Source organism: Cervus canadensis, chromosome 30 (assembly GCF_019320065.1).
Source record: "Cervus canadensis isolate Bull #8, Minnesota chromosome 30, ASM1932006v1, whole genome shotgun sequence".
Taxonomy (NCBI): Eukaryota; Metazoa; Chordata; class Mammalia; order Artiodactyla; family Cervidae; genus Cervus; species Cervus canadensis.
In genome coordinates, this window is record NC_057415.1 from 8,389,057 (window position 1) to 8,415,321 (window position 26,265).

Sequence of the window (26,265 nt, forward strand, 5' to 3'; positions counted from 1 at the left end):
GCAACAGAATTCATTATAAATGTGACTTCTTGACTGGTAAGGATCCATCCATATTCAACTGCTTTATTTTAACAAAGCTTCTGCCTTGCCTGGCTATCATAGAATCAAGATAAAAGAGAACATTCCTAAGGGAGAAAATACACGATCTGGCATCACAAACGTGACTTATATGCTTTTGGTCTATTTTTTTCATGCCAGTATGCCCTGTACCTTGAGAAGACTCCACCCAATTACAACACAATGATAAATCTGGGTTAAATAGGCAAAGAAAAGTAATTTTTTTCTAGTGATAATATCAACAATATAAAAATTGAAGAAAAAAAAAAGAAAGATTAAAAAAAAATATCAACAATAGCCCACCTGGGGGAGGGAGTGACATGGGACTTATACACCTCAATATTTTGCATACTTTTTCTGGCCCTTACAAGTCATTATTTATATTTGTTCTTCTAAAAGAGCTATTATTCAAACTCACCGAGTAGCCTTGCTGAAAAGAGAATTCAGAGGTGGTCACCTCACTTCCAATTTTCCTTCATCATATCTCACATGTTATACTGTCTGAGACGCAGTCTCTGTGATTGCAGTTTACCAGATGTTCTCATCTTGATTTTAATACTGATATGCTAACATTATTGATTAGGTAGAAAATCAAATTGTATGCTTCTGCAATATCTTTAAAGTTCACTGGGCACTTTGTCTGAAGCTTAGTTAAATGTTCCCTTCATTCTAAGTGCACTGGCCGGGGCCCCAGCAGAATCTCCGCCTTGGTTTTAACAGGACAAGCTGCTACAAGCTGTCCTGGGTCTTCAGTACAGTTTGTACTGTTAACAGACTGTACATAAGAAATACTGCCGCTCCCACTGTCTTCACATACAATCACGATGCAGCGGATCTATCTGTGCAGACGATCAGTACAGTTTTCCCTTGGACATTGATTAGGGTAAAGTACATTCAGTGCCTTTTAGACAGTTTATGATGAGCCTGGCAGCCAAGGTTTCCAAACCCCTCAGACCCACTGAGAATTTCCCTGTTTCCCAGGACTCCTGCAGCAGTGTGGTGGCTAAATTGAGCCAGCAGCTCCTGGGCCCCAATTCCATCTCTGGCCAGAGGCCCCCGGGATGTGCATGTACCAAAGGGCTGAGGGAGGAGCATTGACACCCAAGGGAGTATCCCAGAAACCTCCTAGAGATGGAGTCTGGCCCCTGGTCCTCCACAGCGATCCCAGATACCTCCCGAAATCCCAGACACACGGTGATGACCCTTTTCACCACTCCTAGGGAGTCTATGGAAGCACTTCAGGACTTATATAAACTATTAATTTATTTTTTTTATTTAAACTATTAATTTATATAAAATGTGTATATATACATTATCCTGGGAGGGCCGCCACAGTGAAAGCGCAGAGTCTTAACCACTGGACCACCAGGGAACTCCCTATCATGTACATTTTTTTTAAATCTCATCTATGGAAGAGCTCTTTGGAAGTCTCCAAGTAGGTATTACTGGAACAGAAAAACACAATTAGGCCAGTTCTGTCACAAATGAGCCCTGAATCTCAGAAACCTAGCCATATCCAATGTATGTGATGGGCATCCAGACGTCGAGCTCCAAGAGATGTCCCTGAACTTGTAGAGACTCTTACTGATCATCCCAAGTATGGTCTGGTTCTCGAAGGGACTGTTTGACCCTGGATATCAAAGAGACAAACTCAGAAGAGGAAAAACATAAATGCTCTGAGTCTCCAGCTAGCTACATTAATCAAGGTTCCAAGCCAAGCCTCCAGGACTGGCCTCTGGGCAGAAAGAGGGGAGTGAGAGCAAGTGAAGAGGAGCAGTCATCATCTCACCCTGGCCCCTAAGACCCGGGGCCACAGGGGCTCCCTCCAACCCCTCCAGAAAGGGAGGGCTGGTCGCTACCGCCAGTCACTCTCCCTCATGTAATGCCCAAGGATTTCCTGGATCCTGAAGTAATACTGACCCTGCAGAAGGACGCAAGGCCCACAACTGGCCCAGAAAGCCCACTGGAAAATGCAGTTTGTGTCCTGGCAGGGCACAGCCTAATCTGGAAGCTTCAGACGTGGAAGATATTTTGAAGCCAAGGGCTCTTTACACTCTGATTCTCAAACTTTAAATGTTGGTTAAGTAGTGCAGAGCCCTAGGCCCAGGGGACTGTGATCCAATACTTCTGGGGTAAAACTCAGATATTTACATTTTTTTAAAAAAAAGAAACTAGTAATTGCGATCTCAGGAGTCCATAGAAGGTATACTCTATACCTTTACAAACAGTTTCTCTGGGGTTAAAGGCTTCAGATGTAGAGACGGGGCTAGATCAAGTGAACCCCTTCCCCATCCCCACCACTCGCCTCAACAAAATAAAAGCAGAGGCCTCCAGTTACCTTCTCTGTGCCAGATATTATGCTAAGTCTTCTATATGGATTATTTTATTTAATCCTTATCACCCTGAAGTTCAGGGAAAGTAAGTCACTTGCCTAAGATCCCTCAGCTCTGAGTATCTCAGTCAGGTTTGGGACCCAGATCTGAATCCAGAGTCTGTTCTTAACCAACAAGCATTACAGTGCCTAATAACCCGATGACTCTGAAGGAAAAGCTATGAAGCCACATCCCTCCACAGCTGAGTCAGGACAGAAGGCCATGGGCCACAAGGTGAGGCAGCATCAGCACAGGAGAGGACAACTGCACAGGCTCAAAGGCCCAGAGTGGAGCCAGACAGAAGGAACTAAGGAGAAGTTGGGCTGACAAGGTAAGGACTACACGCCCAGAGTGCAAGAGTAGCAGCGGACATAGATGAAGAATGCTGGACAAACAGGGCTTCAGAAGAACTGACCGGCCTCAGAGAAATCAACAGGAGTCACGGAAAGTTTCGATCAGCACAGGCCCAAGGCCGCTGCAGGCCTATGACACCTGCTGGTTAGTACTACATTTTACTGTTCAGTTGAGGGGGAATGTAATGAGTTCTGTGCACTAGAATCAAGACCCACCATGGAGCCCAGGATCTTTTATAGATACTTAGATCTTCATCCTTTAAAGGGGCATAACAATAGGGCCTACCCCAGAGTTACACACCGTGAGAAGATCTGGATAAAGGTATTTAGCATAATACCAGAAACAAAGAAATTGGACAAGTGTTACCTGCTGTAATCATTAATTACTACTAATTATAATTGTACTCATACTCAACCAAAAAACCACCATGGCATCTTGTTTATTTGTGAAAGAAACCCAGGTCAAATGTGGTCTCCATGGATTAAGGTTTTCCTCTCTTCAGAGAGAAGTTATTGTTAAGAAGATTTGGTGCGGGGAGGCGTGGGGGGGGGGGGGATGGGGAGGGCGCGGGGGTAGGGGGGGGATGGGGGGGGGCCCGCAGGAGTTGTTTTTTTTTTTTTACAAAGCAAAAAAGTCACATCACCAAATAGATCAATTGTTCAAAAATAATGTTTTAGATTTCCCTTCACCTTTAGTTCTGATGTTACCCATAAATCAACTTAATCCAACTGTTCTATCCAAATTTGTTCTGAGGGAAAAGTGAAACCACGAGGTTCTACGCAACTTTTTCATTCAACAACTACTTTTTGTGCATCAGAACCGACTCTGTGACTACTAGCTGAACTCCTGATAGTTTTCAATTACCTAATCAGACAACAGATCCAAGCAGGCCAACCAAGAAGACTTGACCACTGAAATGGAACAAATATATTGCTGAGTATCTCCTTACCATCCAAGTGCTCCTGATATTAGAAGAAAATTCCATCCCTATACCTTGTCACCAGCCTGTTTGCTCAGAGTGAAGGAGAACTGATGAGACAGGCTTCCTGAGAAAGCAGCATTTGAATGGTGGAAAGGAATGAAGGGGACAGGCGAAACAAAATGCCCCTACGGAAGAGGGAGAGAGAGAGATTACAGACCAGATTAGGGTCTGAGAACAATCAGTGCCTTCGGGGCAAACAAGAAATCATTATGTCTGCTCTGATAAAACGGCACCGCCTACCTCTGAGGAGAGAATAAATGTAAAGAACAGGACTTTATAAGCAGCTCTCTGCTTCCGTATTCTGTGTTTGGTCAGTTTGAACAAGGCTTTGTTCCCCATTACTCAGACCTGACATGACTCCTGGAGATGGTGGGCCAGGCCATCCCTGCCACCCTCACCAGAGAACACCCCCATGACAAACCCAAATTCCTAATTCCTGAACTATTTCAGGTCATGCCATATTGTGTACTCAGAAATACAACAAGCTTTGTAAAAAAAAGAAAAAATGCATGTTTTAATTCAAGAAATGAAAGTTCACATGCAATCCAGAACAGGTGCCAGGAATCTGCTCTCAACAATCAGGCACACGTGCTACAGAAGGTCAGGCTCCGCAGAATCACTTGGACCAGTGCTTCCTGAGGTGCTCCTTCAGCTGAGGGATGGAAGGCAGCAGCTGCCGGCACTCGTGACAACGGAGGGGCAGCTTCAGGAGCTCGGGCATCCCATCTCGGACGGTCACTCTCCCAGCCTCTTGCACCATCTCAACCACAGCTGCAAGGGAAAAATGTTCAGAGTCCAGCTACTCTGGAAAGCCAAGATACAAAAAAAAAAGGAAAACCTGATTCCAAATATGCCAAGTATCCTTAAATCAAGTAAACTGAGGGTTACACTCACTGTTGGGAAACTATGCTTGGTCAGATTCTAAATCTGAACAATGGGTTTTGTTTGTTTGACTTTTTGGCAGCACCACACAGCTTGTGAGATCTTAGTTCCCCAACCAGGGACTGAACCCGGGCCCTCAGCAGTGAAAGCATGGAGTTCTAATCACTAGACCACCAGGGAGTTCCCTGAGCAACCTATTTCTGAGATAATTAACATTCCTTTAGGATACATTCTAAGCAATCCATGTTACTATGTCAAAGGCTTATTATCACAGGGCTTTAACCCTAGTTAGCCCATGGTCATAGTTAACATTCCAGCATACTTAAGTTCCACAGTATACACAATGGAAAATTCTTCCTTTCTACATATAGACAGGCTTCCCCTGTTAAATAGCCACTCTTGACAGAAGGCAGCCACCAAGCTCCTCCTAGCTGCTGGCAAAAGAAAGAAAAAACTGTTCAGAGCTTTCAGATCCATGAACTCCAATAATTCTCTGGACAACCTTTTAAGCCCCCCATTGAATTTTTTCTGATTCCGACATAACAGCATTCTACATCCCCCAAGAAGGTTGCTCACAGCAAAGTGGCAATCCTACTAAAATCCAAATGATCAAGTTTCTGTTAATGGGGTTCTCTGTATAGGCAACACAAAGTTGTATGTTAGTTTTTGAAGCCAAGTTATTATTTAGGGAAACAACTGAATCAATTATAAGAATAGCTGAGAAACTAAAACAAAGGTAAAAATTAAACAACACTGTTAAAAAAATAAATAAGTAAACAACACTGTTTACCTTGTGATTCAAGGAAGTATTCAGTATTGAAAGAATTCCAGTGTTTTTTGTTTTTAAGGCAAGGAGAATCAAAATCCTGGCTGATCACATGGAGATGTACATGGCTAGATGAGAGGAAACAAAGATTTACCATTAAAGCTAGCTTAATCAGAATGCCAAAAAGTATAAGTATGAGTATGCAAAATATTGACAGTGTTTCCACTTAACTCCATTCATTCACCTATTCACTTAAGAATATTTACTGCTCATGAAGTACCTACCAGGGCCAAAAATTGTTCTAGCACTGGGAATTTAGCAGTGAACAAAATGGGAAAGGCCTGTGTCCTTAGAGAAATTATGCTGTAATGAAGGGAGATAAATAATTAATAAGTCAACAAATGAACAAGGAAAATTCAAAATGTTACTGCAACAATGCTAAAAAAAAACAAAACAGGGAGATGGGACGGAGAGTGCCTAGGGGGTAGAAGCCGTCTCTTCAAGTAGCTAGGATGTTCATGGAAAACCTCTCCCAGGCAGAGATTTGAGCTGAGAAAGCAAAGATCTGAAAGAGTTTCAGGAAGTGGACTGACCACATGTGAAGGCCCTGGTATGAAAAGGAGCTTTGTGCAACTGAGTGGCAGAAAGAAAAATAATGGCCGGAATGGCTGGAAACAAGGAGCAGGCACTAGGGAGGAACTGGATCATAAAGGGTCCTATAGGTTAGCAGAGGGTTTGAATTTTATTCTGATTACACTGGGGAACCACTGAAGGATTTTAAGCAGGGGAATGCTATTATCTGGGCTTCCTAGGTGGTGCTAGTAGTAAAGAACCCGCCTGCCAGTGGCAGGAGACATAAGAGATGTGGGTTGGACCCCTGGGTCAGAAAGATCCCCTGGAGGAGGACATGGCAACCCACTCCAGTATTCTTGCCTGGAGAATCCCATGGACAGAGGAGCCTGGCAGGTACAGTCCATGAGGTTGCATAGAGTCGACACAACGGAAGTGACTTGGCCCACACACATATGCTATTATCTATTACCTGCTTGATACTTTAAAAGATTACTCTGGCTACTGTGTAGAGAAAGGACTATAGGAAGGGTAAGGATGGATATGAGAGAAGTTAGGAGGCTGCCACAGCAGTCCAAACCAAAAATAATCATGTTTCAGACAGGAGCTATAAAGGTGGAGATGACAAGAAGCAATCCAGTTTTAAATATATTCTGGAACAGAACCAACAGGAACAATTAATGGATTAGATGTGGGTTTGGGGAGGTGCCACTTGCTGGGATGAAGAAGCTTAAGGGAAAAACAGGTTTGAGGTAGAAAACCAACAGTTCTCTTTAGGACTTGTTAAACCAAGAAGGATGACTTTTTGTACAGCTTTGACTCAGAATCAATAATATTTCACATTCCCCCAATAAATCATCAAAACCAAACAGTACCTTGTGGGAATTTAAAATGGTACAAGCAGTAACAAATAAACCTGGGGAACCACACTGAAGGAGGTCAGAAAGAAAATAACTAACCTAATTAAGTTTGGAAAACAGTATTTTGACTTGATTCTGTAAAGATAAAAAGAACGCTATACAAATACTGTACTCTAGTGATTAAATGTCTTTCTCACGTGAGTGTAGATAAGCAATTCTGCAACTATTTTATGTTTATACTGGGAATGAATACATAAGTGAATTAACTGTAGCTAATGAGAGCCAAACTTCTCACTACTGGAGAAAGAAATCACAAAAAAGGAAAGGAGAAGACAACAATGAACCTGTGAAACAGGACTGGATCAGAAGTATCAGCATGAACTCACATTTTTCATACACATGCACAGGTTGGTAAACAGAGGAATAAGTAGAGGGGTGTATGTATCCGTGTGGGTTGAATTCATGTGTGTATTTCCTAGTTCCATCTGCTCAGAGAACCTAGAAGCAAAGACACTCTGGAACCAACCATTTCTCTCTACAGAAACTTCATGATCTAGTTTTGTTTTACGTCATTCTTCAATAAAAGGAACTATGGCTCTTTGGAGAAGTGGTTCATTCCAGAGCAAGAACAGGAAAAATATAAGATAAGCCTAGAATACCTTGTTACAAAAAGCAAGGGGACAGAAAAAAAAGGTGTGCTCAAAAAACGTTTGGGGCATGTCAAAGTGATACAGGAACCAACCTAAAGGAATTTCCAATGACCAAGGCTGGAACAATATGAGCAAGAAACTAGAGACAGATTAAATTAAAACCTATATAATAAAATAAATATCCATGAGTCCATACATGTATTGAATAAATATGTAATGGGGGAGAAAGGACAACTCTCCCACACAGAAAAATTCCGATTAATAAATTAGAAGGAATGAGGGAAACATAAAATTACCATGGAGTAAACACTACAACAATAACTGATGCAGGCAAGATCCACCAGTAGATGCTAAAATCACTGGGCAAAAGTCTGAGGAGAAAAAAATTTAGTAGAATAATCTTAGAACATCTCCCCCCAAGATACTGATCAATTATAAGGGAAAAATAGCAACTTTGAGTAGAAAAACCTGGCAGACACCACCTTAATAAAGTGATCAAGGTGAACATCAGGAGCAACAACTGTCTCGATCGACATCATGCACTCCTTGATATGATGCACTGAGACACAGTATCATTTCTGGGGTATTTTGCCAAAAAAAAAAAAACAAAACCCTCAATCTAATCATGGAAAAACATCAAACAAACTCTAACTGAGAACCATCCCATAAAACAACTAGCCAGTCCTCATCAAAAGTGTCAAGGTCGTGAAAACCAGAACAGGAGGAGGCACTGTCACAGATCAGGGAGACGACAAATAAATGCAATGTGGGATCCTGGAGCAGAAAAAAAATGGAAAGGATAATGGCTGAAATTTGAATAAGGTCTAGAGTTTAATTAGCGGTGATATGATGGAAGATCTTTGTTCTGCTTCATATTTTATTTATATTTTCTAAATTGAAAATATATTACTTTTACAATAGAAAAAATATTTACTTTGTTACTTTTTCCTTCCTAGGTTTAATTTATTAAAACTTCTGAAAAAAAAAAACTTCTGAAAAGTGATCATAAAAGGATATGTGTCTGACAACTTACTGCTCATTTTGCTTCCCACTCACACCAGTCACAGCTCTTGCCTTTAGCAATCTCCTTAGCATCTATTATACGAAAAGGGTGTGGACACCACGACTGCTATGTGAAAAGGGTTCTGTGGTCAAGGGCTGTCATCATGAGGTACGCAGCATTAGGGGAATAGGATCATGCGTGACTTTCTGCCCTATAGTTGTGAATAAGGTTTTAACAATATTTAAAAATATTTTTTAAATGAGATACAACATATTTCTACCCTGGGACCTAGCAATTCCACTTCTAGGTATTTACACAAGAACAAAAAAATGAAGTATATCCATGATACATGCAACATGCATGAATCTCAAAATCTATTACACTGACCCAAAAAAGCCAGACAGAAAAAGAGTAGACATTGTATGATTTCATTTATACGATGTTCTGGAAGAGACAAAACTAATCTATGCTGAAAAAAATGAGAACAGCACTTGGAGGTTAAGGGGAGGATTAAAGAAAAAGGAGCACAAAAGAACTTCCTGGGAGATGATAGAAAAGTTCTGTGTTCTTTATCTTGATCACAGTCATAGTTACATGGCATATACATTTGTCAAGACTGATTAAACTACAGATCTTACTGTGCATTTTATTGGATGTAAGTTATGCCTCAATTTAAAACAAAGAGTATGGATGGGGAAAAAACGTAGCACAAAAATTTCATGTGTTCAAGTGGCCAGTAACCTAAGTCACAATTATCCACCTAATAAAATGTAAAGAATGTTGGGTGATTAAATAAAACAAAAGAAATTGACACATGTTACAGTATGGATGAACCCTGATGACACTACCCTAAAGTGAAAAAAGCCAGCCACAAAACAACAGATACTATATAATTCCATTTACATGAGGTACCTGAAGTGAAAGTGAAGGGTAGTCAAGTTCATGGAAACAGAAAGTAGGATGGTGGTTGCCAGGGGCTGGGGGTAGATGAGGGGTAGATGAGGAAGATGAAAAAAAGTTCTAGAAATAGATGGTGGGGATGGTTGCACAACAATGTGAACGTACTTAATGCAACTGAATTGTTAAAATAAATTTTACATTATGTATATTTTACACCCCCCCCCCAAGAAAAACACCCCAAAACAAAAACTCAGAAATTCCATTAGTCCACTTGTTGCTTAACTCAAAAGAATTGGGAGATCTGCCCTGCTTGCATTCTTTGAAAAGTATCAATCATTCCTTTCTGAATCCTTCCAGGTATGAGCCAAAAGATAACAGTCTCTACACTTTTTTCTCATTTTATCTTAAATCTGAGATCTAAGCTGTCATAAAAGAAGTCAGTGACATTTGTCTCCTTCAAAGCAATGGTCCCTAATCATTTAGAGGTTATTGATACGTCTGAAAAATCTGGTAAAAGTCACTTTATTACCTTCAGGTGACAGTTCTTCACCTGAAGGTAATAAAGCTGCTTCATGTGGTTTGTAAGTTAGGCTCTCAGAGTTTACATTTGAGAAGAACAAAGAACTGTATGTTATCAAATTATAAGCAGAAGTAGGAACTCAAGGCTTGCAAGCAAGTCAGGCAAAAGCATGCAAGTTTCAGCCCACCTGCCTTGGAAACACCCCACCCAATCCCCTGAACCTCGGGGTGACCAGCACACTCAGCAGACCCAGGCTGAATTCATCTGTCCGCCGAGATGGAACCAGAACACACCCGCACTCCCCACAAGGCTTACCTCATGCTGGGAATGGCGTGGTAGCCCAAACGGAAGCGGAGTTTGCTAGACCCAGCGAAGTCAGCAATCACTTTTTCCCCAACAGTGTGCATGTGTCTGAGGAGCTCAAGATGTTCTCTGGTCACAGCCTTCAGACTGGGAATGGAGGCCCAAGGTAAGACCAGCCAGTGGTAGCGAGCCTTGGGGTATTTATCCTTTATCACCACCACCTGTTCATCTTTGTAAACCTAGCAGAGGGGCACAAGAGAAGGAAACAGACGTCACCAGGACATCTTGTGCGTGCTAGGTACTGTCAGGTTCACTAACGTACTTAATTCCTGCCACAATCCTGTGAAGAGGGTCTTAGGACCCCCATTTTGACAGATGAGAGCACAGAGACTCAGATGAGCTGCGTCATGCGCCAGGTCACACAGTCACCACGTGGGACATCTAGAACGCTAACACGGGCCTAGTTGACTCCTGTCTGTGTTTTCGGTCACTATAACGCACAGAGCCCAGAAAAGAGGCACACTGCTGAACAGTTCCTGTGGAATTGATGCAAAGCCCCTGCAGGTCTCAATTCAAATCACTCTCCTCCACTCTAGCCCAGCAGATCACATGACTCACACATGTGTTCCAAGAAGCCCTATCAGATCTTGCCCCCTGTCATCCCAGGCTGTAACTTAAGAACTCAGACCCCTCCTAGGATGATGTCTATTAATCCCAGGGCAGCCATAACTATAGTCACCATACAGTAACTGACACTCTGTTGAAAGGGACCACACTAAGTTTAACATAACGTCCCATAACAGTACCCAGAAGTTTAGGAAGAACAATGCAGAGAAGACACTCATTTGAAAAACTTAGCTTTCTCTCTAAAGAATTCCAGTTGTAACTTACTGACAATGAGAAAAACCACTTGATCTCACAAAATAGCCTAGTAAAACAAATCTCATTTGATCTCCTTTGATTTCATTTGTAGCTATGACCTCTGTGGAGTGATCATTTACAATGTGAAAAGTATTTTGATGCCAAAATTTTATTCTGACCTGCATTTTAGGGTCCTCCATAGAAATCTTCAAGCCTTGACTCCAGTGGCCCAAGGATTCCTAAAACAAACAAACAAAAAAAGACAGTGTAAATTGCAAACAAGATGGTTAAATTTGGCATTAGTTAACACTGGATGTCAGCAAAGATCAACCAAACTTGGAAGTAAGGTCAGTCTTTAAGAATTAAATTAATCCCTTTACCTCAATCTTTTCCTTTATAAACCATAAGCTATTCCCATTCTCTTCCCATATTCAGAGCTGCATGTCTAGACAAGAGGCTGGACACACCAGAGTGTGAATTGCATCTTCTTCCCCCTCTCCCACTTCATCTACAACCTAAGTTTCCACTTTGACATCAGGATGTGAATCACGGGATCTATGAAGAGTGTTGCAATGTTAACCTTGTACAGAGAGACAGATGACTGACCTATTTTAGAAGCTCAATGTGAAGCACACTGCCATTATCACCCTACCTTCAAGTGGCTTACCTAAGGAATTCAAGAGAAAAGTACACAAAGGGATATTCATCCCAGTGACTGGTGACATAAACAAGTGACTCTCTCATCATAATAATCCCTCACGCATGTCTGGGCTTGACTGCGTACAAAACAAGCAATATTACATTTTATTTGCTCTCCATGCCACCTGCCCAGCATTCTTCCCTCACCTTTCTGGTGGAGGCATCCTTCTCCTTCTTTGGAGGCATACACCACTGGCGAGGGCTGCTCCCAGGTTCCAGTCCTGGGCGGGGCTCAGCTTCCGGGGCAGCACGCCTTTCTGCAGGATCACTACTGCCTGACCTCCTTCTCTTCCTGTGAGTCTCCAGGCCAGGGCTCTTTGTCTCTTCCTCAAACTCTATAATATACGGATAAAGTTCATTCACCAGGTAGAGGACCTGGCCAGGCTGCAGCTTCACCTCCTGGTCCTTCCCAATTATGGCTGAGTCAATGCTGGTGGGATTGACCCCTACCTATGGAGTAATCAGAAAATGATTATAATAGCAGCAGTAATATAACATCATTAGTAATACAGCTACTCCTATGTTCACCACTTACTACATGCCCAGTACTATGCTTAATATTCACTTCTGTTATTCTGTCACTTCCACACATGACCAAGGAGCCTTTACTGGCTGGTACAGACACTCTAAAGTCAACAGTGTAAGACAATCATCAAGTAGAACATGGAAATCCAAGATACAAACAGACATACCTGCTTTACCTTGACATAGCCTTTGTTACACTCTGCTTTCAACTGTACTGAAAGAGATTGAAAAAAGGTAAACCCAAATGCCATGAAGAACCAGCAACTTGTTCCTATTATCCCTACAAGACAATGAAGCCTCCCTCTAGGAAGCAATGTGACAAGGGTTTCCTCAAAGACCCATGAGCAAAATCATTCATTATTCAGGGGACTAGGGCTCCAGGTTCTTCCATACAGTACCCAACAGTGTGCATGCTCCCTCAAGCACTGCTAGTATCTCTATAAGGCAGAGTCACTGAATCCTCACAAGTCTCCCTAATTCAGAGCCCCTGACCCACTCGGGATTATAGGCTCTGAAATCAGGGAATGGAACCCAATTCCCTCACAAGCTCTTATAGCTCAGGATCAAATCAGACTTCTATTACATGACACGATCGGAACCCTTCAACAGAGAAAGAGGTAAAAGATACATTCCTGGGAAACTGAAGTTCAGCTGGCCTTGGGTAGGAGGAGTGCAGAGGACTGCTGGGACAGAACAATCTGAGCATGTGTGGGAAGAAGTTAACACCAAACATTTGGGTTCAGAGATGTGAACAAAAAAATTCTGGCAAGAGACAGGGAGCAAAGGAGAGACATCCTAGCTTCTCTCCAGGGAGGACAGGCAGCGGATGGGCTGACATACACACCCTTACAGCTGCTGTCATGACAATGGGGACAGAGAGCAAGAAGCGGTGTCTTTTGCCCATTTATATTAACATGTGGGGAAAGCTAGGATCACTGCTGCAGACTCCAAGTCTCAAGAACCCCTGCCATGGGGAACGCACTGCAGGGGAGGCCTGAGAGCAGTGAGCACGTCTGGAGTTTACAGGTTAAAAAAAAAATGAGGCACACGGTAAAAATTCTTCCTAAGGACTTTCATTTCATTAAATTCCAGAAAAGACAGTCCAAGAGCCAGGTGCCATCATCTTTTAAAGACAGCTCCCTCTGTGTATAGCAAAGTGTAAAGGATGAAACCATCACTTCTCAGACATGGTTTCAACCTGGAAATCCCAGAATTCAGCTGTCTCCCTGCCCAGTGAGGAACCTCCCTGGGCAAAGCGGAGCAAGGACTCAGCTCCACCACCCCATAGTACAGGATGGAACCTGCCTGCTCCCAACACTGAATATGAACCCACTTTCAGAGGGTGGAATCAGGAGTGCACAGAGCCCTGTCATCAGCCAAAAGAGCTCAGTTGCTGAGTTTTGATTTGGCACAGAAAAGGTTTTCATCAGTAGCATTCAGGGAAAGTGCATCTTTGATGATCACTATCTGAAGGAACCAAACACAGTAATCTCCACAATCCTGGGGCCAATTACCTTGCTGTCGAGAACACTTCTTGTCGGTGATCTTGGTCTCTGGGCTGCGCCCAACCATGACAGCTTCCAAATGTGGGAGTTTGATTCGCTGGTGCCGGTTGTCCTGTCTCACCAGCCAGCACACCCGCGTCATTACTCTGAGTGACAAAACACAAGAGAAGCCCTGGAAAAACTAGAACTTGTCCTCCCGGGCCACACCCAGCACCAGCACACATGCCATTTCCCGGCTGCTCATTCTCGAGGCAAGTGGCTTCACCTCCCTAGTCTGAATTTCCTCACCTATAAAATGTGATAATAACAGGACTCATGCAGGAGTCGTGAGGATCAAAGAAGATAAAGTGGGTAACATATTTACTTCTGTGCCTGAATCATGTTATGCAATCAAATATTTGTTATGTTTTTTGATATACTGTACATGCTGGACATTAAGCTACCTGCTGAGGATCAAAGAATGATGAAACACTGTCCCCATCCTTCAGGGGCCTAGAGTACAACAGGGCAGACTCATATACCAATTATTACAACATAATGCAATGCCCACTATAAGGGAGTAGCCATATGGCCTTAGCCCTGAGAAAGGAATGACTGACTCCTGTAGGGAGTGTCAAAAAGGCTTCATGAGGAAGGTATATTTACACTTGGTTTTAAAGGACAAGCTTGCCTGACAGAGAACTGAGGACATAAGAACAGAGGATGTTCTCCACAGGTATCAAGGTTTCTAGTCCTTAACTGTCGTAACATACAGATGTTGGAACAATACATTGTACTGCCATCTGCCAGAAGATTGTCATATTAAATAAACAAACCTACTATTTCTAAAGTGTGATTATAGCACCTTTATTCGATACACAACCTGCACTGACACTACTACAGGTGCTGGTACTTTTGTAAAACAACTTTCATGGTGACATAGAGTTATCAGTAGAAGAGAAAGAGAAGAAATGTGGGAGAGGGAAGAGGCCTGAACAAAGAGGATGAAGAGGAAAAAGCCAGGAAAAACTGTGAGGGTGACTTACTCCTGACTGCACTTCGGGAGTAACAAGGGAGACAGCACCCAAGATGCTTAATTTGGAAATACTCATTAACCAAAATGAAGAATACACAGAAAACATAATTTGGGGATAAAAGACAAGTGAAGAAAGGATGATTTCAGATTGAAACACAGTTAGATTAAGTTGTCTATGGAAGATGCTAGAGTCACACTGGGATATACAGTATAAAGCTCAAAGAGGGGACGGGATGGGGGGGAATAATTTTTTTTTTTTTTTTTGAGACTACAAAGTGTTTTATTTGGAGTCTTAGGAATTGCAATTCGGGAGACACAGTTTCAAGTAAACCTGAAAGTGTTTCAAGGAAGAGAGAGAATCAGAGGCTTATAAAGGCAAAGGTTGTTAAAGCTCTAAGAGTTATGACCAGCCCTGACACAAAACAGAAATATTTGTCTTTAATTGAATGTATATATTTGAGAGGCATCAATATGTCATAGAATTTAGGGTAAGAGGATGAGATCACGTAAGGAGGCAGAGCACGGAACTGAGAGGGACAGGACTAGATCTTTGGGACGCTTCCCTCAGTTTCAGAAGCTTATCAATGCTGAAGCCTCTAATGTCCTCTCTCTGAGAAATGCCTCTTGCAGGCAAGGCAGCACTTAATCAGCCCCTCTCCACAAGCTTTGTATCCAAAGGGAAGGGAAAAGAAACCATATTTTTAAACATCGGAGTTTCATTACCATTTACAAAGATAGGATAACGCGAGTCAGAGTGAGCAAATGAGTGCTGAGGACATGCAGTAATCAGGGCAGGCTTCGGAAACTGTGCAGGAGAAAAGGCCAAGAGCCAAGGGGACTGATAAGGAAGAAAAGGAGTGGGAGTGGACATTCCATTTCAAAAAGCACTTGGACATTGAAAGGGACATTTTCCATTTCAAAATCTGTGACCGTACAGATTTCAATAGTGACAAGCCATGGGTGAGGAGTGAGCAGCAGATCTTGGTTGGCTGACCCAGAGGAACTGCCCCAGAGAGTCACCAAAACAAGGCAAAGGTGTTGAAAGAACAGTAATAGGCCATGAAATTTAACAATCCACAGGAGATCACTGCCAGGGTCTGGGTTGCACAGCGAGTGAAATGACGCTGTGTGTAGGCAGGCTGGAGTGGAGAAATCTAGAGTCAGCTATCAGTCAGGAGGCTGTTAACGTAATGTGGGCCAGTGTTAGGTCTAAGAGGCAGCTCCTCTGTGAAGAAGCTCATGCAAGAGCATGAAGAGTCAGCTGTAAATCTAAAATCCTTGACCCAGGGCATCAAGCGATGATGGTGCTACAGGCAAGCCCCACTTTTACATGCTATGTGCTCAAAGGGATCTGTTTGCACTTGATGGAAACTGATTAATGAGTAGTGAAGCACGTCTTCATTAAGCATTGGGAAACATATCATGTGGTGACTGACGACTCACAGGAATAATAAAAAGGAGCCTGGAGAGAGAACAGCTGAAGAGCAAGGACAGGAAGGAATCCAATGGGCAGCTGAGAGCATGACTGATTTTTGCAGAATAAGAGGAACTCCCCCTCCTGCCCTACACACACACACACACACTCAGGTGCTTCAGTCTCCCTAAGGTTCTGACGTTATAATGCTCCCATTTACTACTTCTTGAGAGGCTGAAGCAGTGATGACACAATGCTTATGTAACTAACCTTAAGCAGTATCTTGGTCCATTTCAGCCTACAGTTCCAACTTCTAGGAATGAAGTATTTTAGAATATGGGGAGCACAGAAAGATGGCTGTTTCTGAATTGTCAATATAACCCATCCAGTAAAACCCCATAAACTGCCAGCTCTATGACAGCAAAAGTCTCACTGTACTGTATGATGCAGGTATAATACTATAATACATCATACCTGCCTTCGAGAGGCTAAGTCTTGTGGAGGACAGAGATTTGTTACAGGACAACTGCAACAAAGGTGAAAGGTATAATGACTGGTCTATGAAAAGGGTTTTTGTGGGAGCACAAAGCTGGAATACCCAACCTAGCCTTGGAGAAAGGAGGTGTCAAGGAAGGTTTCCTATAAGAGATGGGCCTAAAATGAGACTTATATATGAACTGGGTTAATTAGGTCAAAGTGGGCAGCCTAATTAGCTGAGGAGCAGGAAGTGGAGGAAGGAATCGAAGAGAAGATTCCAGTCAAAAGGAATAGGACAGTGTACACACATGAAGAAGCAGTTCAGGGCTGCTGCAACCTTTTAAAGTATGAGGTCCATACAAGGCTGGAGATGCAGGCAGGTCCAGATGAAGCAGAGCCCTGGGTGATGGGTTGAGAAGTTCAAACTTTAGAAGCTCGAATGGGTTTTGCAATTTAGTAAACAATAAATATTTGCTTAATGAGAGAAAAGATAGGATGAATGAAAGGACAGATCTTTAAATATTATTAAGCAGGACTTTGACTCAGATTTGTTTTCAAGGATCATTGGGAGGATGGTAGGTAGTGTAAAGAATAGTTATGCAGGGAATTGATCTAGAGGCAGGGAAACCAGTTAGAAGGCCATCATATTTCAGGTGAAAGAAGGTTCAAAGTAAGACAGTAATACCGACAAAAAAAGAACTGATTTGAGAAATACTTAGAGGATAAAATCAACAAGACAGTGATGGATGTGCTAAGAGTAAGTGCAGAGAAGACAATATTTGAACAGTCCGTGGGATTAGCAGGCGAAGGTGTCCAGCAGGGTAGCCAGAGGTGAGAATGAAACTCAGCAGAGGTCTAAGCTGACACTTTAATTGGGGAGCATACAGGAAGGAGTTAAAGCCATGCTAGTTGATGTGCTCATTCAAGCGGTGTGTACAGCATAAAAAGAACAGTGGGCCAAAGTCACAAGCCTTGGAAACACCCAACATTTTTGACAAGGAGGGAAGATTATCCACAGGAGAAATTACTGGTGAGGGAAGCACTCAGGAAAAAAAAGCTAAAATGTAAGTTCTTCAAGGGAAGGAGGCACTTTGATGTGTTCATCTGTATATCACAGTAAATGTTTGTTGAATAAATCAGCTTAGTGTACTGTCTTGAAAAGCAAAGGAGTAAAAAGCATCACCATGTTTGAAAAGCAGCAAAAGTAATGATCGAAAGTGTTAGTCGCTCAGTCATGTCCGACTCTTTGTGACCGTACTGTGACCCACCAGCCTCCTCTATCCATGGAATTCTCCAAGTAAGAATACTGAAATGGGTTGCCAATCCCTTCTCTGGGGGATCTTCCCAACCCATGGATCGAATCCTGGTCTCCTGCACTGCAGGCAGATTGCTGTAGCCCACAAGGCTCCTCTGCCCATGGAATCTCCAAACAAGAATACTGAAACGGTTTGTCATTCCCTTCTCCAGTGGATCTTCCCAACCAAGGGATCGAACCATGGTCTCCTGCACTGCAGGCAGATTCTTTACCATCTGAGCCACCAGGGAAGTGTAATGATTAAAGAATGTATATTTGGTTTGATAATAAGTCACTAGTGACTACTGTATAAAATTTTAGGGGAATAATAGAACTGAAAGCCAGACCACAGAAGGGAATGAGAGGTGAGGAGTTGGATACAGAATTTAGAATACTCTTTAAAACGTCTGGATAAGAAGAGAGTTACTGTATGCGAGCTAAAGGAAGATGGATCACCAGGAACTTTTTCTTTCTGGCTTGGAGGATAAGGAGCAGGGATCTGAGTAATCTGACCTTGTTTATACACGACTGGGACATAGACAAGAAAAGACAAATGAAAGCACGGTTTCATGGGGAAAATATAAAAGAAAGGTCAGAAGTAAAGGTAAAGGAATTTGTTTTGATCAGGAGACAGCTCATCCTCTGATATTGAAGGAAAGGTATAGATAGGTGGTATGAACCTTGATGAGTGTATGAAGAGAAAGCAAGGGTAGAAATTTGAGGGAAAGCACATCGGATAAACTCAATTTTCTCCCTAAAATAGCAGATAACAACTGGGCACTTGAGAAACAGCTGAAGACAATCAATGTAAATTTGTGAACAACATCCAGACCTCTGAAATACAACTGCTCGCGTTAAAATCTTCCCTCCATCCCCACTCACTGTATAATTTGAGGCCAGTTATTTAAGCTAAGTCTTTATTTCTTCAGCTGGAAAACGATATTAATTATGGCTGTACACCACACTGTTGTCACAAGGGCTAAATTAAGATGTAAAAAGTTCAGCATCTGGCAAAAAAACCAGCATTCAACACCATTACCACTCTCGTTAATAGTAAAGGTAGGATGAAAACATGATAAGGAAATGTTAAAAGATCATCCGACAACACTGCTTGCAACGAAGGTGACAGGACACAAATATTCTGTCTCCCTGAAGAGAGGAGTCCTGTCCCCAGTGTTCTAATGGCTCCCGATATATTTCAAATTCTCAAAAGGCTCCAAACCTGGACCACATTAATTCCACATGGAAATTATAGCCTTGCTTTGTTGAACCGCTAACACTGGTCTGCACGAGAAAAGGCTTGATTCTTCTGGTCTTCCTACAAGGCCAGCTGTGGATGCTGTGAAGGGCCCTCAAGTTCCTCTCAAGGAGCGTTTCTGGAGAAAACAAAGTCCCTGCTGACAGGCTGCGAAGCCTCCTTGGGTCAGACAGTACCCACTCTCTAATCTTTCTTCTGCTTGTGTTCCGAATAAGCTAGGTTCAGGTGTCAGGCGCACAGGCGAACCAACGCGAAGTGCAGTGAAGACCAACAAAAGCGCCGCCAGCCGCCGAAACACCGCAGGAGGGAAATGGGAAGCCCAGGGCCTTAGAGCCCGAGGGTGGAGCAACGCCTGCTAGGCTGCCGGGAAAGAGCCGTGAGAGTGTTATTCAGGGAACATTACTCTGGGGTAGCAGCGGACTCGACTGAGGCCCACACTCACGGCTCTCAACACGGCAGGCAAACGAGGTAGGCCGGCAACCGCCTTACCTCCAGACGGCTGAGGCCGACAAGCTCACGTTACTCCTCCACTTCCGGCGCTGCAGGATGACGTTGCAAGACAAACTGGAGCGCAACTTGTGACGTTTCCAGTGTCGGAAGACTGACTGAGGATCTCGCCAGATGCCCGGATAGGGAAGTACCCGCCCCATTTGGTTCCGAACTGGGCCTCAGTCCAAGTTTGGTTCCTGGCAGTTAACCAAAAAACGACGAGTTCTCCCAGTTCCCCTCTATCCGAGAGCGGCTCCCCAATCACCTCTTAATCTCTGAATCGGGAGACACTTCAGGCAGCTATCCTCTCGGTGGCCGCTTCTAGGCAGCTATGCAGCATCTTGATTTTCCCTTCGTAAGGAAAAGCTCACTACCTTTAAAGCCACCGTTTCCGCTGTAGACAGTACCTGCTTGTGGCATTAGTTTTCCCGCACCCTTTCGAAGCTACAATCGGCTTTCTCCTTTTCTGGGAAAGGTCTGAAGGGGCCAGAGGTGGAGAAACCTGCTAAGATTTTTTAATGCTGTCTTCACTGAATGAACTAGCTGAGGCTGTCAGGGAGGAGAAAAGCAGGATGTTGGAACGAGATGTTTACTGATTTTTATGACAGTTCCAGGATGTTCCCTAAGAGTCATGAACTGCAAGAATTTGAAGGCATTCTGGCAGATGGAAAAATTGTATCTCTTTTTAAATATCGTTTCCTTACATAGAGATTTAGTGGTAGGAGGAGAAGGGGACAGAGGATGAGATGGCTGGATGGCATCACCAACTCGATGGACGTGAGTTTGACTCTGAGAGTTGGTGACGTACAGGGAGGCCTGGCATGCTGTGATTCATGGGGTCGCAGAGTCGGACACGACTGAGTGACTGAACTGGAGATGTCAGCTATCAAAAATAGGAGGATCTTCAGGAAACAAGGGAGAGCTGCCCCTGTTAGCTGAAAAGAAGCAGGTTTATAGTAAGCGCACACCAGGAAGTGCAGGGGCACAGGGAGCAGCTAGCAGCTGCACAGGCCTCATGGCAGTGGAATGTGGTTCACACTGTCCCAGGCAAACAGAGACTGTTTTGGTGACCTGACCAGTTTTGTTGTTCCCTCAGAATTAGGCACTTTCCAAGAGTCACAGTGGTAAAGAGTCTGCCCGCCAGTGCAGAAGACGCAAGTCTGATCCCTCGTTGGGAAGATCCCCTGGAGAAGGAAATCGCAACCCACTCCAGTATTCTTGCCTGGAAAATCCCACGGACAGAGGAGCCTGGCGGGTATATAGTCCTTGGGGTAGAAAAGAGTTGGGCGTGACTGAGCACCACGATCACACACAGAATTAAGCTTCTCTTAGCCTCTATAAATACCTGACCTGACTATGTGTGTCTTGCATTCAAAATTGGACTGAATTATTCCAATTGGTCATTCAACATATATTGTGCAAAAATGTCCAGCCTATTAGGTCTAGCCCTTTCTCTATAGCATATTACTGGCCCAGGAAATGCATGGCTTAAGGGTATGGGGGGGCACTTAAAATTTTCAAGAACTCCAGAATCAAAGATTTATCACAAACACATATATAGAAAATTAATATCGAATAAGCCTGCGGTATTATCTAATGCTGCGTGTGTGCTGGGCTTCCCAGGTGGTGCTAGTGATAAAGAACCGGCCTGCCGATGCAGGAGACGGTTGGATCCCTGGGTAGGGAAGAACCCTGGAGAAGGGCATGGCAACCCACTCCAGATTATTTAATGCAGTAACCCTAAAAGTGTAATCATTGGATCAACAGTAGTAGCCTCAAAACACTTAGGAAATTATTAGAAATGCAAATTCTCAGTTCTCACACTAGGCTTACTGTCTTAGAAACTGCTGGCAGGCCCAGCAATATGTTCAACAAGTCCAGCAGGTTTTCCTAATAGGTGCTTAAATTTGAAATTCACTGATGGAAGGCAAAAGCGTCAAACCATCAGTTCAGTCGCTCAGTTGTGTCCGACTCTTTGCGACCTGCTACCCCATGGACTGCAGCATGCCATAACCCATGATAAATGCTTGGGGCTTCGGGGTTTTTTCTTTTTTTATAAATTTTTTTTAATTTTTACTTGTGGCAAAATACAAATAACATAAAACTCACCCTTAACCACTTTTAAGTAGTGTACAGTTCAGTAGTGTTAAGAATATTCCTAGTCTGACCCTCGTGGTCCAGGGAATAAGACTCTGAGCTTGCAATGCGGGGAACGTGAGTTGCGAAATTAAGATTCCACGAGTTGCATGCTGCAGCCAAAAAAAAATTTTTTTAAAGAACATTCACATTGTAATGAAATCTATTTCTAGAACTTTTTAATCTTGCAAAACCAGAATTCAAACAACTCCCTAGTTCCTCCTACCCCCGCCACTGGAAGCCACCATTCTGCTTTCAGTTTCCATGAGTCTGACTACTCCACATACCTCATATAAGTGAAATCATACAGTATTTGTCTTTTTGTGACTGGCTTACTTCTTAGCATAATGTTCTCAAAGTTAATTCACTGTGTCAAAACTTTGTTTCAAGGCTAAAAACCATTCCATTGCATGCACACACTACGCTATTCCTCTGCTTCCACCTTTTGGCTATTAGAAATAATGCTGCTATGAACATGGTTATACAAATATCTCTTTGAGATCTTGCCTTTATTTCTTTTGGCTATATACCCAAAAGTGGTATTTCTGACTCATAATTCTGTTTTTAATATTTTAAGGAACCACCTGTTTTCCATAGTGGCTGCACCATTTTACATTCCCATGAACAGAGCACAAGCTTTCCAATTTCTCCACATTCTTGCCAATGCTTTTATTTTCTGATTTGGGTTTTTTGGATGTGAGGGGAGGTAATAACTCACTGTGGCTTTGATTTTGCATTTCTCTAGTGATTAGTGATGTTGAGCAACTTTCCATATGTTTGTTGGCCATTTGTATATCTTCTTTGGAGAAATGTCCGTTGAAGTCTTTTGCCCAATTTTTAATCATGTTATTTTGTGGTTGTTGCATTGTAGAAGTTCTTTTAATCTTCTGGATGTTATCAGATATATGACCTGGAAATATATTTTCCCATTTCATAGGTTGCCTTTTCACTCTTGTCAACTGTGCCCTGCACATAAGTTTTTAATTTTTATGTAGTCCAATGTATCTATTTTTACTCTTGCCATCTGTGTTTTTGGAATTATAGCAAAGAAATTATTGGAAACTTTTCCCCTGTGTGTTACAGTTTTAGGTCTTACATTTAGGTCTTTGATCCATTTTGAGTTCATTTTTTAAATTTATTTATTTTTAATTGGGGGATAATCGCTTTACAACGTTGGGTTGGTTTCTGCCATACATCAACATGCATGAACTGCAGGTTTACATATGTCCCCTCCCTTTTGAACCTCTCTCCCACCCTTCTAGGCTGTCACAGAGCACAAGGTTGAGCTCCCTGTGTCATACAAATTCCCGCTGGCGATCCATTTGACCCATGGTCCTGTAGACATGTTTCAACGCTACTCTCTCAATTTGTCCCACCCTCTCCGTCCACAAGTCTTTCAGACTTGTGTCCGCAAGTCTGTTCTCTACGTTTGCATCTCTGTTCCTGCCCTGCAAATAGGTTCATCAGTACCATCTTTATAGATTCCATATATATTCAGTAATATATAAGATTTGTCTTTCTGACTTACTTCACTGTATAACAGGCTCTATGTTCATCCACCTCACTAGAACTGACTCAACTGTGTTCCTTTTATGACTGAGTGGTACTCCATCACATACGTGCCCCACAGCTTCTCCAGCCACTCATCTGTGGTTCAGCATCCAGGTTGTTTCCATGTCCTGGCTATTGTAAACAGTGCTGCAATGAACACTGGGGCACATGTATCTTTTAGAATGATTTTCTCAGGGTATACGCCCAGTAGTGGGATTGCATTCATTTTTTATGTCGTGTAAAGTAAGCATCCGATGTCACCCTTTTGCATTTGGATATCCAGTTTTCCCAGCACCATTTGTTGAAAACACTGTCTTTTCTCCATTAATTGGTCTTGGAATACTTCTTAAAAATTATTTGACCATGCATGTGATGGTTTATTTCTGGGTTTTCTATTGTATTCCATTGATCCAGTCTTGATTACTGTAGCTTTGTAATAACTTTTTAAATCAGGGGGTGTGAGACTTTCAACTTTCTTTCCCCCCATCCCAAGATTTGTTTTAGCTATTTCACTTGGCGGAGGCTAACTTTTTTCAACTCCAACAGTTAGACATTAGAAGATCTTGCATGAAAATCAGGATTCTTGGTCTCTTAGGAAAAAAAATCAAATCAAGAAATGCAGCAAATTTGGGCAACAAATAGCTGGAATTGTGAGTGGCTGCAAAGTGCTCTCAAGTTACCATTGTCTCCACCCACTCATTTCTGTAACCCGTCTGGCCCCCTGAAGGCCCCTCTTTCTTTGAGACTCCTGGCCTAAGGGAAAGGCAGTTGGAGCCAGAGGACTTATCTGGGGAGGCTGCAGCAATCTAATTCAGAGATTTTCTCAAAAGGAAAAATACAGAGTTCTGAGAGGAAATATAGCTAGGAAAGTTTGTGTGTTCGATGCAGGAGAGAGGGTGTGGTGGGAGGGACTTTAGAAAAGTGTCAGGAATGTATTCTTGCCTGAAAAATCCCATGGACAGAGGAGCCTGGCTGGCTACAGTCCAAAGGGCCACAAAGAGTTGGACACAACTGAACTCACACACAGGAAAGACCTATCTAAGGAAAGAACAATTAAATTGAGTCCAGAAAGATAAAAATGAAACAGACAAGTGAAGACTTGGTAGAAGAATACAATGAGCCAGCCTGAGGAAAGAGCATGTACAAAAGCCCTACCGAAGGGCCTTTAGCATTCTTTCAGGCATGACAGAAGTCCAGTGGAGCTGAAGCGTAGACAGCAAAAGGAAAATGGTGAGATCTAAGCAGGGGTCGGATAGTAAACCATTTAGGAACTGTATGTGGGCTCATCCTATAGTCAATGAAAAAACCCTAGGAGTGACATCATTTGATTTTCATTTTATGAAGATCACAGTGGCTGCTGTGAGGAAGAATGGATTTGAGAGGAGGATGAGAAGAGAATGAGAGCAGTTAGTTTACTGATGTAGCACAAAGGAGGATGGCAGCCTGGACAAGAATATAGAAGTGGGATGATTTAAGAGTTATTTTGGAAGCAGCATCAACTGCACAAGACAAGGCACATTCTTCTCTAAAGCATCAAAACCTAGTGAGCCATAAGCGTAGTTGCATCTTTCACGTATCTAAAAATTTGTCACTGTGCGTACCTGCGCCTACCTGCTGGCTTCCTCTGGCCCAAAAGCCTTCTCTGAACTGCATACAGGCCAGAAGGGAGGGGATTTACGCCCCTGGGAGTAGTAGTGAGAATGATGGAAAGAAGTGGAAGGGTAACTTGTTTCCACACCCGTGGGGTGAAACAACTTTGAAGCATATACTACTTGACTCCAAGAGGCTCGCCCGCCCTAGTTGTCTTGAGGGGTAAAGTGCACCTTAGCCCGCCTGTCCTGCTGCCCTCCCAGCCCTGTCTCAGTTCTCCCCTCCCTACTGGTGCTTCCTGGGATCCCCTCCAAAACAAACTGCACTCAAATCCTTGCCTCAGTGTCTGCCTCTGAGGGAATCCAACCTAAACACTTCCTGAATATTTTCTAATGATATTTTATTAGAAATAAGTAATGAATACTTCTAATGATATTTTGTATTCTCTTTTTAGGTAAGTTAACAACTCCTACTGCTTTCCAATTTATTGGTGTTGTGGCATAAAGATAAAATTATGTATGCAGAGCATATTGAGGTCATCTTAAATTCTATGAGGAACTTGGTGGAAAAAAATATTTTTTTTGTAATTACATGGAATAATAATTTTAAATAGACTTGAGAAAATAGTATTGATTTTGGCTAAATATCCAAATAAAATATTTTTTTTACTTTTATGAGGAACTTGACTGTGTTTCCGTGAATATTACCTTTCTGACATTCATGGTGAAATAGCTATGTAATTTCTGATTAAGTTTATAATGATAATATTTTTAAATTCTTAGAGTCACACCTATAATTGGCACACCAGTAGAGAAGTTCTGTTCTATTCATCACAGTATAAACATGCTAATGTATCTGTAAACTATACCCTGCAATTTACTTTAAAACCTTCCACCTATAATTTATACTTTATTGTTTTCAACTCCTACTTTCTGTACTGGTTAACCTCTCCCACCCTGTGTTGATTTCATAGCTTAACTCTCTCAAGAATCTAACTTTCCAAGACTTTATGGCATCATCATTGTAATCCCAAGTACTAGCATTCATATGGTTCCTATTAGAACTTTTATATCAATTCAGAAATTCTTTTGTGTAAACTGCAGATGTCCTGGTGGTCTCTTACTATTAGTATTAATGTCTCATACTAAGAAGAAAGTCACAGGAAGCCCTTCTAACTTACCCTGCTTCTCTTCTACTGTCTCTTCATTGCCAGCCTTGTACCAACAATCCTG

General features: G+C 42.5%; 1 protein-coding gene across 5 annotated transcripts; it reads right to left on the reverse strand.

Moving 5' to 3' along the window:
• Nucleotides 1-4,257: 4,257 nt before the first annotated feature.
• Nucleotides 4,258-19,850, reverse strand: APTX (aprataxin). Of its 5 annotated transcripts, none has more exons than XM_043453635.1 (8): nt 19,757-19,850; nt 13,819-13,955; nt 12,472-12,518; nt 11,927-12,229; nt 11,260-11,319; nt 10,232-10,458; nt 5,438-5,541; nt 4,258-4,536 (listed from the first exon to the last, which is right to left on the reverse strand). In XM_043453635.1, exons 2-8 carry the CDS (start codon nt 13,949-13,951, stop codon nt 4,382-4,384), a joined length of 1,029 nt encoding a protein of 342 aa, XP_043309570.1. In that variant the 5' UTR covers nt 13,952-13,955; nt 19,757-19,850; the 3' UTR covers nt 4,258-4,381. The 5 variants fall into 5 exon arrangements, with proteins under 5 accessions (XP_043309570.1, XP_043309571.1, XP_043309569.1 ...); XM_043453636.1 differs by having other exon boundaries at nt 4,258-4,569; nt 19,232-19,808; XM_043453634.1 differs by having other exon boundaries at nt 19,232-19,807.
• Between the last annotated feature and the right edge of the window lie 6,415 nt (nt 19,851-26,265).

Bases quoted from the DNA above. Each gene is read 5' to 3' on its own strand.
- APTX (XM_043453634.1), bottom strand. The intron at 12,230-12,471 runs GTATGTCTGTTT...ATTACTCCATAG, and splicing joins GCTATGTCAAGGTAAAGCAG to GTAGGGGTCAATCCCACCAG. The intron at 5,542-10,231 runs GTAAGCCTTGTG...CCTCTCATCTAG, and splicing joins CACGCCATTCCCAGCATGAG to CCATGTACATCTCCATGTGA.